This window comes from Rhinolophus ferrumequinum, chromosome 17 (genome assembly GCF_004115265.2).
Source record: "Rhinolophus ferrumequinum isolate MPI-CBG mRhiFer1 chromosome 17, mRhiFer1_v1.p, whole genome shotgun sequence".
NCBI lineage: Eukaryota > Metazoa > Chordata > Mammalia > Chiroptera > Rhinolophidae > Rhinolophus > Rhinolophus ferrumequinum.
In genome coordinates this window covers 52,193,288-52,212,233 of record NC_046300.1, presented here as the reverse complement: position 1 = coordinate 52,212,233, position 18,946 = coordinate 52,193,288, and the positions used below count along the sequence as shown (strand labels likewise).

The 18,946-nt window shown below is 39.0% G+C and overlaps 2 protein-coding genes across 2 annotated transcripts in view; one reads left to right on the top strand and one right to left on the bottom strand.

Annotated features, from left to right (window-relative positions):
* The window catches only part of DNAH12 (dynein axonemal heavy chain 12), a 190,131-nt gene that overhangs the window by 161,322 nt on the left and 9,863 nt on the right, over positions 1-18,946 (top strand). The window contains exons 63-69 of the mRNA XM_033131749.1: positions 9,828-9,978; positions 10,190-10,443; positions 10,654-10,794; positions 14,963-15,100; positions 16,440-16,673; positions 16,945-17,133; positions 18,864-18,946. The exon at positions 18,864-18,946 is cut by the window's right edge and continues 21 nt beyond it. Coding sequence (XP_032987640.1) covers positions 9,828-9,978; positions 10,190-10,443; positions 10,654-10,794; positions 14,963-15,100; positions 16,440-16,673; positions 16,945-17,133; positions 18,864-18,946 — 1,190 coding nt within the window. The remainder of the gene's footprint in view (positions 1-9,827; positions 9,979-10,189; positions 10,444-10,653; positions 10,795-14,962; positions 15,101-16,439; positions 16,674-16,944; positions 17,134-18,863) is intronic.
* LOC117036670 (protein yippee-like 5) lies at positions 194-1,336 on the bottom strand. The gene has a single exon (XM_033131756.1). It carries the CDS (start codon positions 1,258-1,260, stop codon positions 895-897), a length of 366 nt encoding a protein of 121 aa, XP_032987647.1. The 5' UTR covers positions 1,261-1,336; the 3' UTR covers positions 194-894.

The following is an 18,946-nucleotide window of genomic DNA, read 5'->3' as shown; positions in this document are numbered from 1 at the left end:
ACTATCAATCTCTCCTTTTATGTTGGTCAATATTTGTTTTATATATTTAGGTGCTCCTGTTTTGGGTGTATAGATGTTTACTATGGTGATGTCCTCTTGTTGGATTGATCCCTTTATCATTAGGTAATGTCTTTCTTTGTCTCATTATATATAGTCTTTATTTTATTTATTTATTTTTTATTTTTTTTCCAACTATTACTTTATTTATATTACTATGCTTAAGTTACATGGAAAAGACAACCAAGCAGTTCTGCCCCATTTCAGGACGTTTCCAATCAACACCAATTATGTGGTGACAGATAACTAGGAATGGTGACATCTCTGGGTCAGGGCTGACAAGGAAGAATGAGCTCTGGTGCTACGGTTCATCTCCAACAAGAATATGGCACAATGGCCAGCACAAGCCATACTGACACTGAACCTTTAGCTCTGGTCACAAATTCGGATCTCTTCTCTGAGGCCAGCAAATCAAGTGAAACAACTGGGTTTAAAAAAAAAAAGTTTTAAAATGAAGCCCAAATAAGTTTAAAAACCATGCTCTTGACACATTTTCCCTTCAAAATGTACATAAAACACACTTTTTCACTCTAATAGCCCAGATTTTTTCCCTCACATAGCCACCATGTAGCTGCAGATAGACTATTCTGCCTCACAATGTAAACGTAGGGAAAAAAAATTAACGGCATCTGCATAATATTCTCTCTACACACTGCTGTTGGATGGAAAATAGAAAATTTTAAAAAAGAAAGAAAGAAAGGTTCCATCTTAGATGCTCACAACCTCTTGTTCCGCAGTTCATGAATCCGACTCTGATGCTAAGGTGACAGTGTATGTAAGTAGATTTTTGTTTTCAGTGAAGGAGACCTGGGAAAAGATGGAGTTATCTCTTATGCTTCAAGAGTTATCAGATGGTACATGCTCCTCAAAGCCCTCACTCTCCCGGACCAGAGCGCGTTCCAGGATCACACGGCCTTCCTTGTAACGCTGGCTGTCTTCAGTGGCAAACTCATAGATCCATCCCAGTTTGCTATTGCAGTTTTTGCAGCTCACGTCTCGAACCATGTGGCGGCCAGTGAGCATGACCCGGTCTTGAACTTCACTGTACTGCAGGTTAACTACCTTGTTAAAAAGAAATGCTCTGCCAGTGGCGCCTGTGAACCGAGTAGAGATGAGTTCTGAGCGGTTGGTCAGAATCGTATCACAGTTTGCACAAGAAAACAGACGGGTACCACCAATATGATCAAGGAAAATTCTGCCCATTTTTATAGTTGAAGTTCTAAAAACCCCTAGCGGCTGTGAGGTCAGTGGCAGCCTGCGGTTCTCCGATCCTCAGCTGGGATCAGTCTTTATTTTAAAATCTATTTTGTCTGATATAAGTATTGCTACCCTAGCTTTTTTTTGTTTGTTTGTTTCTATTTGCATGAAATATCTTCATCCCTTTACTTTCAGTCTACGTGTGTCTTTTACACTGAGGTGGTTCTCTTGTAGATGGCATATGTATGGGTCTTGTTTTCTTGTCCATTGAGTACCCTATGTGTTTTAATTGGAGCATTTAATCGATTTACATTTAAAGTGATTATTGATAGGTACCTAGTTGTTTCCATTTTATTTTCATATTTTTGATCTTCTTTTGTTTGTTTGTATGTTTCCCTCTTCTTCTTCTTAAAGAAATCACTTTAACATTTCTTGTGATACTGATGGTAATTAATTCCTTTAGCTTTTTCTTGTCTGAGAAGCTCCTTATCTCTCTTTCAATTTTAAATGATAGCCTGGCTGGGTAAATAGTCTTGGTTGTAGGTCCTTGCTTTTCATCACTCTTGAATATTTCCTTCCATTCCCTTCCAGCCTGAAAAGTTTCTGTTGAGAAATCAGCTGATAGTATTATGGGAGCGCCCTTTTAAGTAACTAATTTTCTTTCTCTTGCTGCTTTTAGGATTCTCTCATTGTTTTTAATATTTGCCAAATTAATTATAATATGTCTTTGTGTGGGCCTGTTTGGGTTCATTTTGTTTGGAACTCTCTGCACTTCCTGGGCTTGAGTGTCTATTTCCTTTGCCAAGTTAGGGAAGTTTTTAGTCATTACTTCTTCAAATAGGTTCTTGATCCCTTGCTCCCTTCCTTCTCCTTCTGGTACCCCTATGATACAAATGTTGTTACACTTGATGTTGTCCCAGAAGTCCCTTAAACTATCTTCAATTTATTTTATTCTTTCTGTTGTTCTGATTGGGTGTTTTATGCTACCATGTCTTCTAAATTGCTGATTTGATTTTCTTATTCATCTAATCTGCTATTGATTTCTTCTAGTATATTCTTCATTTCAGTTATTGTATTCTTTATTTCCAAAGGGTTCTTTTTTATGGTTTCTATGTCCTTCTTTATACTTACCATCTCTTTGTTGAAGTTCTAAGTTCCTTAAGCATTCTTACAACAATTATTTTAAATTCGGTCTCTGTTAGGTTGTTTGCCTTCATTTTACTTAGTGCTTTTTCTGGAGTTTTCTCCTGTTCTTTTATTTGGGACATGTTTCTTTGTTCCCTCATTCTGGCTGCCTCTCTGTGTTTGCTTTTATGCATTAGGTAGATGTCTCTCAGTCTTTGCCTGGTAGTCTTATGTAGTAGGTGTCTCCTGTGTGGTTCAGTGGCACAGTTTCCCTAATCACCTGTGCGTGTGTTTCTGGAGTATCCCTTGTGTGTATTATGTCTATTCCCCTATTGTAGTTGAACCTGGATTGCTTTTGGCAAGTCAGTGGGTGGTATTGACTGACTGGCTGTGAGGACTGGCTATGCCCACAGCGTACTAGCTGCTGTGTAGGGGCTGACCCCTCAGAGGGGGATTCACCCCAGCACCTCTTGTGTCTGTTGAGACTACCCTTTGAGTGTGCCACTTGTGGGGCTACTCAGGTAGTGCTCTGGTGTGGTCTGAGGCCAACTTCTCGGTGTGTTGCTTCTGGTGCCTCTTGAGAGGGCCTCCCATGTGGGCCAGTTTCAGCTTTGCCAGGCTACCTGGTAAGAGCTACAAAGCTATATGCAGTTGGTTACTGCCTGCACTGGACCTGGAGGCATGTGGGGGTGGCCTCGCTGTGAACCGAGGCTGGCTGCCACCAGTATCAGGACTGGAGCAGCTTAGCAAAAGGCACAGGACTCCCCTAGGCCTAATGCTAGCTGCTCATAAGGCTCCACTGCTGAAAAAGCCTCTTTAGACATGTGGGCCAGGCTAGTTGACCCGGTGTTGACTGTGCCCCCAGCAATGCCACCTGAGTCAGGCAGAGCAGGGTCCCAGGGTGTCCGGGGTGTGGCCGGTGGTTTTTGGTAAATTAACGCAGATTCAGTTCTTGTGCCAGTGCTGAGCCTGTGGCCACCCCACAAAATGCCCAGTGAACACCATGGCTAGCCACACCTTGCCTTGGCCTGCAGATCCCCAAGAGCGGCCCAAGAAGACTGCAGTGAAAGCTATGGCTGACTGCCTGCCACCGAAAGTTCCCCAGCCTGCTGCAGGTCATCCACTGCTGTAAAAGGCTTCTGTGGACCACCCAGGAGCCCGGAGTGCCCATGGCAATGCCACACGAGCTGTGCAGGGTTCCAGGGAGTCACCAAGGTGTTGCGCGTGCAGATTTTACCAAACCAGTGTGGTCTCAGATTTGGCACTTTGGAGGAGGGTTCAACACAGGAAAGATGGCACCTTCCTATAGGCTACAGATGGGGCGAGCTCCACACAGGGATAATGGCAGCTGTCCCTCTATCCCTAGTCCTGATGCTACACTACTCAGTCTTTCCCTGTATACCTCTGGCAACCCCAGTGGAGGAGTTGCTGCTCCTCCACTGGAGCCGAGGGTGAGTGCTTGCAAGTGAGTGAGTCTGTGCACAGGCCCTTAAAGAGGATTTCTGGGTTTGCAGCCACCTTCCATCTCATCAGGATGGACAGGGAGAATCCTCGTTGATTTTCACTGCCAGATTGTGGGGACTCCTCTTCCTGTCACAGAGGCCCTGGGCTGGGGAGCCTAGTGTGGGGCTGGTACTCCTCACTCCTCACTCTCCAGGGGGGACCTCCACTGCCGAGGTCTCCCTCCCGGATTCAACCACTACCTGTGGGTTTGGGGTCATCCCATTTCACATCTCCACCCCTCCTATCAGTCTTGATGTGGCATCTTCTTTATATCCTGAGTTATAGAGGTTCAGTTCAGCTAGACTTCAGATGATTCTCAGGTTGGTTGGTCTATAATTTAGTTGCAATTTTAATGTGATCCTGGGAGGCAGCAGGCATAGTGTTTACCTATTTTGCCATCTTCTCATTTGTTTTTTTTTATATATATATTCTAGTTCTCTTTTCATCCTGTTCATGTTTTCCTTTAAATACTTGAACAGTTATAATAACAGTTTTTAAATCCTCGACTGCTAGTTCCATTTCCAGATCTGCTTCTATTTAATGATTTTATTTTTGGTTATAGATTATATTTTCCTGCTTCTTGGCATGCTCAGGAATGTTTGATTGGATGACAGACATTTTTGATGGTTTAAATTTTGTTATTTTCCTTTAAAGATCGTTGAATTTTGTTCTGTTAGTTCAGGGATTAGCAAACAACACCTGTGGGCCAAATCTAGCCCGTGAGTAATTAATTTTGTCCACCCCAGAGCTAAGAATGGTTTTTACATTTTAAAGGTTGTTTTTATAAATAAAAAAAAAAGAAAAGAAAAAGGGTACACCACAGAAACTGTATATGGCCCACAAAGCCTGAAATATTTATTATCTAGCACTCCATAGAAAAAAATTTGCCAGCCCCTTTGGATAGTATTTAAATTACTTAAGTTCAGATTGTTCTTTTCAAAGATTGTTTTAAGATTTGTTAGGGCAGATGTAGAACAGCCTTTACGCAATGGACAGTGTAGCTCCGCTACTAAAGTGTGGCCCTTCTGGGGCCTTTACTGAAGACCCCTCGTGATCACCAAGAACTCTCCACTATGGCTGTAGGGAACTAGAGTGAGTCCCAGCCTTGCGTGAGCTCTGGTAGCTACTCGGGTACCCAGTTCACAGCTCCCCATTCAATCTTTGCTTGGCCTATGTATGCACACGATAGTATTCAGCAAAGACTCAACGGTACTGTTATGCAGATTTCCAAGCTCTTTTACTGGATAGTTCCCTTCTCATTTGAACTCTGGGATTCCCAGCAGCTTCAGTCTTCTTGAACTCTGATTCCTGTCTTCACAACTCAACCACACTATGTTGCTCTGCTTTCAGTTGATCTCCCTGTTCCACAATCTGGAATGTACCTCCTAGATGAAAGCCGAGGGTCTCACCTTGTTTGTTTCCTCTTTCTCAGGGATCATAGTACTGTACTGCTTGTTGTCAGAATAGCCCAGTGTCTGAAAATGATTGTTTTATTAATTTTGCCCATTTGTTAGTTTATGATGAGAGGGTAATTCTGGTCCCTATTACTCTACAATGGCTGGAAGCAGAAGACGGTAGAAAACCTTGTATTTGTCACAATTTTATTAGTCGAAACGTGCACAAAAATCTTTCTATAGGTAAAATAAATAAGCTGATACCAATTTTCACACATCCAAGAAAGGTGATTACGGTGTTACAAAAGGAAAAATTTTCGACAGAAAACTAAAAACTGTGCTCATACATGTAGTTTAAACTTTGAGTAAATCACTTCACCCTTTTGAGCTCTGGTTACACCACTTATAAAATGAAGGTGTTGAAAGTGATTGTGTGGTCCCTTCTTTTCTTCTTTTCCTTTCTTTTTTTCTCTCTTTTCATTCCTTCTTTCTTTCCTTCCTTTCTTCCTTCCTTCCTTTCTTCCATCCTTCCTGCTTTCTTTCCTTCCTTCGTTCTTTCCTTCCTTGTTTTCTTCCTTCCCTCCTCCCTTCCTTCCTTCCTTCCTTCCTTCCTTCCTTCCTTCCTTCCTTCCTTCCTTCCTTCCTTCTTTCCTTCCCTCCTTCTTTCCTTCCCTCCTTCCCTCCTTCCCTCCTTCCTTCCTTCCTTCCTTCCTTTCTTCCTTCCTTCCTTACTGTCTTTCTTTTACATGTTATGTTTTGAGTAAAGTTTGATAAGAAGCATTATCTAATGTTTCATTCAGTCTCCGAGTAGGTTCAGAGACCTACATAATTACTTGACTCTTGAGTATTACTCCTTACCCTAACTCTGAAAGACCTTTGTCCATTATTAAAACTTAACTCATTCTTTCCTACCTGATAGGTGTGTGTATATATATATTACTTTCACTATCCAGTAAGTCCCTTGAAGGACAAAGCAATGCTTTATTCATTATTTTATCACAAATAGCCTCTCTCGTTCATGGTAAACTGAGAAATGTATACATCTGTATGTGGGAAACACCTGCCTATTTGCACTCCACTGAATGGCCCCCTGATGGCCAATGGAGATGTGGCTTCACTACCACGTGGGAAGTTATTTGTCTGCATGCTTAGGAGACTGTGCTTAAACATCACAGCACTTACCACACTGGAATATACAGTAATTGTCTATTTGTTTCGGTTTCCCACTAGACTGTGAACTTCTTGAGATCAGGACCCATGTCTTATTTTGCCATCTCCAGGACTTAAAGCGGTGCCTGGCAAATGGTAGGAGCTCAGTAAATGTCTGCGAATTGAGTTTAATTGAACTGAATTAAACTAAGTTCAGTTAACGCCTATATTAGTCAGGATTCTCCAGAGAAACAAAACCAATAGAACAGAGAGAACTAGAGCTAGCACTAGAGCTAGAGCAGCACTCGAAATAGAGATGAGCTAAGGATAGAGATAGAAATACAGATTTTAAGGAATTGGCTCATGTGACTGTGGAGGCTGGCAAGTCCAAAATCTGTAGGCCAGAGATCCAGGGAAAAGTTGATGTTGCAGCTCAAGTCCAAAGGCAGTTCACTGATAGAATTCCCTCTTCCTCAGGGGAAGTCCGTCTTTTTTCTCTCAAGGGCTTCAACTGATTGATTGGACAAGACCCACTCACATTATGGAGGGCAGTCTGCTTTGCTCAATGTCTAGTGATATGAATGTTAATTTCATCTTTAAAATATCTTTACAGCAACAGCTAGACTAGTATTTGACTGAACATCTGGTTTCTGTGTCCCAGCCAAATTGACACATAAAATTTACGATCACAAAGCCCATCCCCAGGTCTGCTCAAGTCTCCGTAATTTCTTCTCTCGAGTATCTTACATGAAGGATCAAAATCTTATAGAAAAGTGTTATTACTTTTTTGTCTATCAAATTACTGGAATAAAGTACTTTTTCTATAGAAAGCTATCATATTTGATTGCAGCTACTTCATCTCAGGGAGTGTTGCCCTTGGCCAATAAGTAGATTAATGGGAAGCAAGGTCTCTGTGTCCTCAGCATCTCCCTTTCCTTAAAATGTATATTGAAAATCTACTGTACTAGGTAATAACTACACACGGTGTTAATGGTAAAAGGATAAAAAATATTTCATCATCGCTCATGTGAAGTTATTAAAGAAAGAAATAAAAAGCTGCTATATTGTTGTGAACTCCTTTTTGAAAAACCTTCCGTGGCCTTTCAATACCAGTAGAGTAATGACAAAAGTATAGTTTGACAATTTTGTTACCTTGACTAATCAGACCTCTTTTCTGTCATTCCATTCTTACCTTCTCCTTGAAACTTCCACTGTTTCAAACTACAGAGTTGCTCAGATCTACACAAAATCACTCATATATAAGGCTCCATTCTTTTTTCCCATCTATTCTACAAATCTTCCAGAACTGGAGAAGCCTGTGATTCTCTCTTCTCTTTTCATTGAATTCCTACAGTTTTCACTTTAAAAGGTTCTTTGGCATTTAGAAGATAATACCCAAAACCTCATTGTGCTTATTTTCTGCTGCTAATGTTGATGAATAGCATTCTTTTATTTTTAATTAATTTTAATATAATTAACAAGTAAGTAACATATTCCTGTGATTCAAAACTGAAACATTGTTTTGAATCACATGAATATATGAATATAGTGAAAAATTAACCTCCAATCTCCATCTCTGAGTTATTCAACATCGTTCTCCTTAGGCAAGTATTGTCACCTGCTTCTTTTTATACTTTTATTCACACATAAATATGCACACATGCAATTTTTCCATTTATTTTTAACACATATTTTAGCATGCATTGTTTTGCATATCTTTATTTTCCCTATCAGTTCATAAAGAGCTTTCTCATTCTCTTTCATAATTATGTAGTATTCCATCATATGAGTATACCATAATTTTTTTAACCAGTTCCTATTGATGGATCTTTACAATACTTACGTATTACCTATTATAAAAGTGCTGCAATGAAAAACCTTATTCAAAAGTCATTTCTCACGTGTGCAGCTCCCTCTCGGAATAAACTCCTGGTAATGAAATTTCTGGGTCAGTGGATTTGCCCATTTGTAGTTTTTTAGATATTGCCAAATTGTCCTCCATGAAAGTTATACCAGATTACTCTTCCACAGCAGTGGATGAAAATGTCTGTTTACTTGTACTTTTGCCCACAAAGTATGTTGCCAAACTTTTGGATCTTTAACAATCTATGCAGAGGGTTTGCGGAATTTGGGGTCTGATCAAGGAAAAGGATATGACCATGAGGCGCAGTAGCAAACATGAACTTCATTGAATCATGCTCTGACAGGTTTGCATGTTGGGGTGAGAGAAGTCACTCACAGCAGGAATTTGTCAAGAGGTTGGGGGTTGGTCGGGGGAGTCCATTACTCTAAAGGGGACTAGGGCAAGGGAACTCCCAAGCAAGAGGGGGGCTTACGTGGTATCTAGGTGATGTCTAATCTCTGGATCAGAGCTCTAAAGGGCAGCAGAATCTTGGAGTCTTAATGTCCTGGGGCTCATCTTATTGACAAGTAGCATATGTTGGGTATCATTTATTTGGGGTATGTTTAAAACAACTGAATGTGTAATAATTTGAGTTTGGTGCCAGTGGGCTTTTGAGTGAGTTTCAGCCTGCTGTGAAGAAATAAACAATCTAGGAGTGAATACACAGAGGCTATCTTTGTGTCTGTGTGAATACACAGAGGCTATCATTTATATATCAATCTGACAGGTAAAAATGGTATCCAAGTATAGTTATAATTTGTATTTTATTGTGAATACTTGGGTATAGACTAAGCTGCCGTAACATAGAGACCTAAAATACAGTAGTGCAAATAAAATAGAAATTAAATTCTCTCTCTCCTAACATCCCAGAGCAAATGCTTGAGGGCTGGCAGGCCAGCTCTGTTCTTGAGATCATTCAGAAATTCAAATTCCTTCTCTCATGCTAGAAAAGTCCCTTTGAGTGTGGTCCTCATCAGCAAGATTGAAGCTGGCTCATGAACACCACATCTGCTGAAAAAGAAAAGAGAGTGTTGAAGGCAAATAGCTTCTTTATAAAAATATGATCTGGAAGCTCCATATATAATTTCTACTTGTATCCGTCTGGCCAAAACTTAGTCTCATAAGCACATCCAGCTGCAAGAAAGGTTGGGAAAACTTGGGGTTCTATTACCAAAAGGAGACAAGGGGGACAGTTTGAAGTCTTTGCTATACTAAATGAGGTTGAACATCTCTTCATACGTTTAAGATATATTTCTATTTCATTTTTTATAAACTGTTCATCTCCTTTGCCCATTTTGCTTTTGAATTGTTAGTCTTGTCTCATCAATTTATAGACATGTTTTATGTCTTAGGGAAGTTAGCACTTCGTCTATATATGCTACATGCTTTTCTTGGCCATTAGACTCATATTTTACTCTTTGTTGGTTTTCAGCAATAATCAAAGTTGTTATGTGAAAACAAAATTACTCTAAAGATCATATCTTTTCTCTCTTTAACAGATAACTCCAGCTATAACAAATTATGTAACTGACAAACTAGGGAAAAAGTTTGTAGAGCCTCCGCCATTCGATTTGACAAAGAGTTACTTGGATTCAAATTGCACCGTTCCCTTAATTTTTGTGCTATCTCCAGGAGCAGATCCCATGGCCAGTAAGTATATATACTGTAAACTTTAAAGAAATTATAAATAAATCATCCCACTTAATGTCCATTTCTTATATGATTATAAATTAGCTAATGAATCAGATATTTGTAAGGAAAGGTAACTAGAATTTTCCACAATTAAATACCTATCACTGAAACATAAGACATTTTATAATTTTAGAGTAAGCAATGAAGCCGTTGTTTTGTGCCCTCTTAGGCCTGCTGAAATTTGCAAATGATAAAGCTATGTTTGGAAATAAATTTCAAGCTATTTCACTGGGACAGGGACAAGGACCAATTGCAACAAAAATGATTAAAGCAGCAATGGAAGAAGGAACTTGGGTTTGCCTGCAGAACTGTCACCTTGCTATCTCCTGGATGCCCACGTTGGAAAAAATATGTGAAGATTTTAGCCCTGAAGTCTGTCACTCAACCTTTAGGCTTTGGCTCACAAGTTACCCATCTCCAAAAGTATGTTTATTTCCTATGGAGTTCAGTACATTTATTTAATTAGCTCTTACATTGTATATACCTTGATCAAGCTTTTAATGCTTAACCTTAAGAGGTTTTAAAAATATTTCTGGAATCCTTTGTTATGTCTATTTTTATTCCACTGGTGTATGCATTTTTAGGACTCGAGCTGGTTATCTTGAGTAATGCTCTCTGTTTATTTTGTCTTAGTTCCCAGTAACAATTCTACAGAACGGAGTAAAAATGACTAATGAACCTCCCACCGGTCTTCGGCTAAATCTCCTCCAATCATATCTCACTGATCCAATTTCTGATACTCTGTTCTTCAGTGGATGCCAGGGAAAGGAACTGGTAATATTCACACTTTAGAACTTTTAAAATATGTTTTTACAGTGATAAAATATGGAAATATAAGTATTTTATTTACTAATGTTAAATTTTAGACATTTCCTAAGAAGACAGATATTATACCTATCTTGTTTATCATTTTATTTTCAATAGTTTGTGTTCTGCTTCCCAAGTAGGAGATAGTCAAAGAAATACTTTTTGAGTAAATGAATGTATCTTAGTTTGTAAATCAAAGTCCAATAGTGTATTTGATTAAGACCCAAAAGTAGCAAACTATTTTCATATAATTTATTCATTCTTTCAACGAATATGTATGCTAGGCACTATCCTGGGTGCTAGATATAAACCAGTGAGAATAATGTAGACAGCCCCCCCCAAAAAAAATCTGCCTTCATGGATCTTAAATTCTAGCAATAATGTTTTGACATATTAATAATGCTTTTCAGTGTGTCCATGTAAAACAGTTTTGCATATGGTTATGGGGAAATTTAGGAGTACTTTTCCATGCCTGAATTCTTACCAATTAAGAAATAGGAAAAAGTATAAACATATGGGAACCCAATTATAGCCTTAATTACTGATATAGAAGAGGTAGGAAGATGTAGTTTATATCTATGAACAATGGGTTTCATATTACTGAACCCAGAATTAAGCAGATTTACCCACCCAGAGGAACAGAGGAAAACTTCCTTCCCTGCAGGAAGCTCACTGCTAAGAGAAAATGGAGAAGCTGAACAAAACATATCTAGTTAATGTTTCTCAAGTTTATTGATCAGATAGGTCACACCCTTCTCCTGCAGTGAGTACAAGGATGGAGAAAATCCAGGGGCATCACATTAATTGAGGTTTCCCCACATGGAAGAAAACATCAATACTAGAGGAAAATCATCCCTTGCCCTTACCTCCAACACATGCTATTTATCATACGAGTGTTTGCCTAAAGGATTGAATTCTTTGGAAGCCAGCTAGTTTCTTTTTGCTTAATGATACTTTTTGTGTGCCCTAGTTCTGAGCAATAATTTTATTTGTAACTCTGGAAGAAAGAGGGATACTTGGTGGTTTTAGCTATGAAGAGACCTTCCTAAAATGGAAAAGGTGGTATGGTGTCTGATCCCCATCTAGAGTTCGAACTCCTGCCATTAGAGGAGAGGTAGCCAGAAGCAGAGAAGGGAAACTTTTAAAGATTGTAAACACACGCAGAGGGACTTAGAATAAAGAATGGCACTGAGCTGAAGCAGCAGCACTCTCCTCCTGCATTACAACATGGAGCAAGCAACGTTGGCACCCCAAGTATTAGGGTCTGTAAAACATCCAAAGACAGCAGCCTTGCCATGTAGCATCATTTTTATGATGAACAAAGACAGTGGGTAAGGCTTCACCACGCCACTTCTCTGGTACTAAAAACAAATGGGAGCCGGGGTGAGAGGAGAAAAAGAGTGTAGATGCTTTAGGACATTGGTTCTCAACCTGAGTCACAACCATCTAGCTGGGCCCCACTGCCAGAATTTCTAATTCAGTTGGTCTGGGATAGGGCTTAAAATTTTCCAGTTCTAACACATTCCTGGGCGACGCTGATGCTGAGGGTCCTGGAAGCACACTTTGAGAACCATCGCCCTAGGGTTTCTGTAGCGGACTCGTTTTTTTAGGCACATGTGAAACTCCTTTGGAGGCTCCCAGAAATAGCCGGAATGCCCTTTGATAAGGCTAATTTATGACCATTGGGCCAGCAATAATTTGAACTATCATCATTTGACTATTAAAAGTAAATAAGATCTTTATAGTCATAGGTAAATTGACATCTTGGGTATTTGAATTATCTAGCAATTCTATTAGTTAATTTTTACTTTTATATCTGTCTCCTATGCTCAGTTGTATTCTCCTTAAGGGCAAGGATACATTTCTATATCTTCATCCATTCATCTATCCAACCATCCATCCATCCATCCAACAGATATTTCTTGAACCACTTACTAGATATAAGGCACTCTTCTAGGAACTGGAAATATGGTGATGAACATATAAACATATGAAATACATAAACATAAAAATCTCTGTCTTCATGGAGCTTACATTCTAGTCAAGGGAAATTTATGCAAGGCAAGCTCAAGCACAACCCCCATACTCCTGGTGGGTTTGTTAAAGTTACTATGCCCCACTCCTACAGGTTCTGATTCATTAAATCAAAAGTGGAGCTCAACAACTGTTGTAAATAAATAAATAACAAAGGAAATTCAAATGTTAACTCAGGTGGGAACCACTGCCATGACTGTATTATCAACTATGAGAGGACAAAAAAAGGGAAAGAAAGGAGGGGAGAAAGGGAACAAGCATTTATTGAACACCAGCACGTTCCAGGTAGTTTAAATATACAAGCCTTATAACCCTCTAATGTAAGTATTACTATAACAACCTTGTTTTTTAAATAAGGAAACTCAGGTACATCAAGTAAAATATTGAGGTCATATACCTAATACGTATTAGAGGTGGGACTTGGTACCCAGTTCATTCTCTCTTCCCACTTTTATGTGATTAACTCTTGTTAGCCCTTGAAAAAAGTGTCTTGGAGGAAGTAAGCACAAAAAGTATGTCTAAAAGCACAGATATGACAGGGCTGTTGAAAGAGCAATGAGTAGCTCATTTTGGCTTGATCGGTGGGAAATAAGAGTGAGAAGGAATATAGGGATAAGACTGAACATCTTCATATGTCCTGCTAAGGAATTTGGATGAGTCAACACAAATCAGCACCACATTACAGAAAACAAACCAAAAGACATACCCCATTGATGCTGGGTTGATGTTGTCATCTTTAGGTAGATGATGGTATCATCCTGCTATCCCCTTGGGTTCGTCACAAAATGTACCCTGGAAAATATAATTCAGAAATCGGTTGGAAAAAACACACATTGGGGGAGAAAAAAATAGCAGCCTTCAGAAAAGTTTTTTTTTTAAAATAAATTCTTTAATATTTAAGAGTGTTTTTAGAGCATATGGATTGTGTTTGTTGTTTTTTTTAAAAAAAATCTAGATAACAGAACTGTGGCAAATTCCTCTGATGTCCCTTACCACATCTATTCAGCCCGTATCTAATTTCAGCCACATCTAATTTCAGCCACAGCTGTAGAAAACCGTTCTTTGTATGTTCAGACTCATCTTGGGCTGACAGCATCTTACCCTAAGTATGTCTCTTTCTGTATTCCTTCTGTATACAGAAGGTTTCTCTGATACCACAGGAGCCTTCTTGGCTTAACAAGCCCAGGCCAAAAATGTAGAGAAATTATCACCTCCTTAAGAAAACCCATTATGTGAAAATATGTGGAAAATATACCTAAATTAGGATATTGCTCTCATTGCCAAAAGGTTTTTCCCCTATTAAATATATCACCACAGCATTCATATAATATGTGTATAATATGCTTTGATTTATGCACAACATTTCAAGAATATAGTTATTTAGTTAAGCCATGGTGTACTTACATTTTAATATTATAGGAACAGTTTCTATCACTGCATCACATGAAAATAGCTGGATGGATTTTTACTGCATTTGGAGCTGTTTGACATGGTCTAACCTAAAATACATGCTGTGTAGCACACTTGAAATTTACTTGGGGTCACCCCAAAGGGCTGGGCAGCCATCCTCCAGAGCACTGACAGGCTTAGTGAGAGGACCATGTAACATACATGTCACACATGTGAAGATGTCATGGATAGACTAAATAAACAGTGGTTTCAGAAATGATCTCCAAATGCAAAATCACAAAGTCAGTTACTATATATTGGTATTTATTCATATCATGATTAATTATTCTCCTGCACTTGTAGTCTCAAGCATATGCCAGCAAGTCTATAGGATAACATTTAAGTGTTGAAGCTATAAATGTCTATGAACAATGCCAAAGTATTATGAACCAATACTTTGGTAAATGGTAGAATTATTGCATTTTAATAAAGTTTAATATTATTGCACTTTGTTTTGCTTTGGAGATGTTAAGTCATAAGGTTAATACTTTTTATAGTAAGCATTATTTTTGTTAGCATGTCTTTTTTAAATAAGAGTTTGTAGAGATATATAGCCATAGAACCTTACAATGAAAAATACCACTGATTCCCCTCATTTTACTGATGGAAATATGATCAGAATTTTTTTTCCTGTGTAATTTTTATATTAAAGGCATGGGAGAAGTTGCTGTTCGGAGTTTGTTTTTTTCATGCCCTCGTGCAAGAGAGAAAGAAATTTGGTCCTCTTGGTTGGAATATTCCATATGGATTTAATGAATCAGACTTACGCATCAGTATTCGACAACTGCAGGTATAATTAGAAAGGAACTAACACTAATGGAGGATAACTGTGTTTCAAGCCCTTTGCTGAGAATAACTTACTCAATTCTCCCAGCACTACTAATAGATGGGGAGGTAGTAGTAACAATTATAGCTGTAGTTTATGAAGCGCTATTTCCATCTGGATTTTTTTTCTGCTGCAAATAATAGAAAACCTTATTCAAACTGGCTTAAACCATAATGAAACTTATCATCTCACTTTAAAAAGTACAGAGGAGGACAGGCTCTGGAGTTGGTTGATTCAGCAAAAATGTTGTCATCAAGGACCCTGGTTCTTTGTCTTTTTGCAGTACCCTCCTCAGCACTGGCTTTATATAGGTCCTCACTATCCTTTACTCTTCTCCACTCAGTCAAATCTACAAATACCTCTATCAGTCAACAGAAGCAGGTGGTCTGCTTTCAGTAGAAAAGGAATTTATTGAAAGAATAATACCATGTAGGTCACAGAATCCCCAAGACAGCTGGAAAGCCAGGGCATCCAGAGTCCCATCTAGAATCATACCATGTCTGGTAAGAGCTGCCCCTCTACCCTTGGTGAATATTAGACACCACATCTCACATACCTGCCGCACACACTCTGGTCTACTGCAGGCCCGCTGGTATCGTTATAACAGATTCTTTGCTTTCCCTACTTCTTTGCTTATTAAACCCCACTTCGGTCTAGATGTATCTGAATAGTCAAGCCCAGGGCACAGGCCTAAGCTTTAGCTGTAAGGGAAGCTGGGAAAATGAGTGGCCAGCTTTTTCAGTTTCTGTAGACTCAGAATGTGAGACACTCAGGTGGTCAGCAGGCCCCCTCCAAAAAAAGAAGAAGGAGAAGGAGAAGATGAAAAGAATAAATATCCACTGTAAATCTCTACTAACTCAGACTTTGAACTAGGCACATTTACTTATATTAATTCTAATCTTCACAGCAACCCTGTAAGGTTGGTATTATCTCTATTTTTAAGAAAACCAAAGGTAGGAAGTGAACTTGTCCGCTGAGGTCGGATTTAACTCAGGTCTGTCCAACTCCAATACTTTTCCCATTATTTCTGTTATATTTTACCACATATATAAATCCAACTAGACTATCACAGAATATTAATATTTTTCTGCTTCTTTGTTGTGATGAGGGCCTTTATGACAAGGGGCCTCAGAAAGGTCACCCAAAGACAACCAGGATGATGATTCTTCCAACCTCACTTCTGTGTGTATAGGTAGATAGATAGATGATTGATTGATAGATAGATAGATACTCAATGCCATCTTAAAATGGAAATGAAGTGAAATACTTTGTTTTTCTCATTTTATTCTTTCCTTTGTTTCAGTTATTTATAAATGAGTATGACACAGTTCCATTTGAAGCTATCTCTTACCTGACTGGGGAGTGTAACTATGGAGGAAGAGTGACAGATGATTGGGACAGACGTCTCCTCTTAACCATGCTGGCTGACTTTTATAATCCACACATAATTGAAAGCCATCATTATAAGTTTTCTCCCAGTGGAAACTATTTCGCTCCTCCTAAAGGCACCTATAGTGATTATATTGAATTCATTAAGGTAATTGATGTCACTGAAAGTAGTGTTAGATTTAAGTGTGAATTTTCTAAAAAGCAAACAGAGAAATATTCCTTGGTAACGGATAGGGTTCGATAAGTATTATGGTTTCAATCAAATTTCAATATCTTTTGTTTCTAATTATTATTAAAAAATTAGAAAAATTCCTCTATTGTTTATTTAGTTGTTTTTTAACCCTCTGGTTTGCACGTGTCTACCTTACGAATTAATGTATTCAGTGAAAATGTGACGCTTGCTTAATTTATTTTGATAGAAACTTCCATTTACTCAACACCCTGAGATATTTGGATTACATGAAAATGTTGATATCTCCAAAGATCTTCAACACACGAAAATCCTCTTTCAGTCCTTGCTCCTCACCCAGGGAGGCGCCGAACAGACAGGATCCTCTGGAAGTACTGACCAGGCTCTATTAGAAATTACCAAAGATATTCTCAAAAAGGTAATGTTTAGCTTAAAATATGTTACTTATAATATAATATAAATCAAAATGGTACTGAAATGACAATCTGAAAACTCCATTGAGGAGCATTCTGACCTTGAGCAAGATAGTTTACCTTTCTGAACATTAGTTTCCAAATCTATAAAGTCAGGTGATAAGGTTCTTGTGAACATTAAAGAGATCATGAAGGTACTTTGCATAATGCTTTTTAAAAATGGAGGAAATGGTCTGAGCTTGCTGGATCAAGGAGTGAATAGTTTTTAATCTCTACATTAGGAAATGAGGGGTCACAGAGAGATAAGAGCATCACTAAATTAGCTGCTATAGCTTTTTTATTTTCATAATACAGTCCAATGTACCTAGCCCTACTAGTAAAGTGGAATGATACTCTCTATTCTCACCTTTTTTTCTGTCTTAACATAACTTTAAAAAGATTTATGGTTTTAAGCACCGATCTTCACAATTCTCCCTTGCCCCTCCCGCTCACTGCCCCAGGGTAAATGCGCCAATTATCCCCATATTTCAGTCAGGTGCTCTGACATAGCAGAACCTGGCCCATAGTCCATCTGCCTTGAAAGCCCATGGACAGCACCATTACTCGACTCCCACAGGTGGTGGCCTTGCCTGACACCAGTCCTTAAGAAGAGCCTACTCACCACACACCTGTTCTCAGCCACTGGCTAAGGGAGGAAAGAAGCACTGCCCAGCGACCCCAGCCCTCAGCGTGAAGGCAGACTATCCTCCTCCCCTAGGCTGCTGCTTCTGTTGTTTGCCTCTTCTCATCCCTGACCCGTTACTGTTTCTGCATTTTACCTCTGTGGGGAAAGGTTCTCACCCTTGCAGAATGGTGGCTCCTACAAGATCCCTAACAGGAAGTTACCTGGCAGTGGAATGTGGGACTTATTTGTGGTAGAGGGGTTGTGCTAAGCCCAAGGGTCCTTGAGTGACACCACCTAGTGTGATTTAGAAGAATTCTTTTACACCACCCAGGGACCATCATCTGGGGACACCCTGGGCAGCTCAACTTTTTGAGTTTGGGACTTTCCTGATTGGAAAACTTCTTTGCCCCATAAGGAGTATGAATTCCAATGTCTTGTGGCTTGATCATCAGTCCCAAAGTCCCCTTTATCACTTCTCAAGCATCCTTGCCATGCCTCATAGAAATCAGACAATTGATGGCCTTCTCTCTCCCTGTGCCCCGGAACCCTGCTACATTCGCACATTAATTATTTGATAGTGGCCTGCGCTAAGCTATTTGGAGCCAGTTGATAATTGATTGGAAATAAATAAAAAACAGTTATGAGATGGCACATCTGTTTTATCAATGTTTTATCAATCTGTTTTATCAATAAGTTTCAATTTACGAAAGGAAATTGCACAACTTTTCAGAAATGTGTATCTTCTGCAACGTGCTATATCCTATCTATAGTAAAGAGCATGGGTCTTGGAGTTACAGGCCTGTGGATTTAAATGGATCACTTTTCAGCTGTGTGCCCTTGGGCAGTTACTTAACCTCTCTGTACTTAAATATCCTTATCTGTAAATAGAGAGAATAATGGCCACGTAAGAGGGTATGGTAAGAATTAAATGAGATAATGTATGGAAAGCAGTTAGCACAATGCCTAGCACATAGTAAGTGTACAATGTTAACTATTAGTGATCTTGTAGCTGAATGAAACTAATTATGCATTCTGAGAGTCATATGTGATCTTCAAAATCTATTCTCTTAGCTACCAAACGATTTTGACATTGAAACAGCCCTATGGAAGTATCCCGTGAGATATGAAGAGAGCATGAATACTGTGTTAGTACA

What these genes read in the sequence shown, in the direction of transcription:
- LOC117036670 (XM_033131756.1), bottom strand. Translation starts at nt 1,260, where the DNA reads ATGGGCAGAATTTTCCTTGATCATATTGGTGGTACCCGTCTGTTTTCT.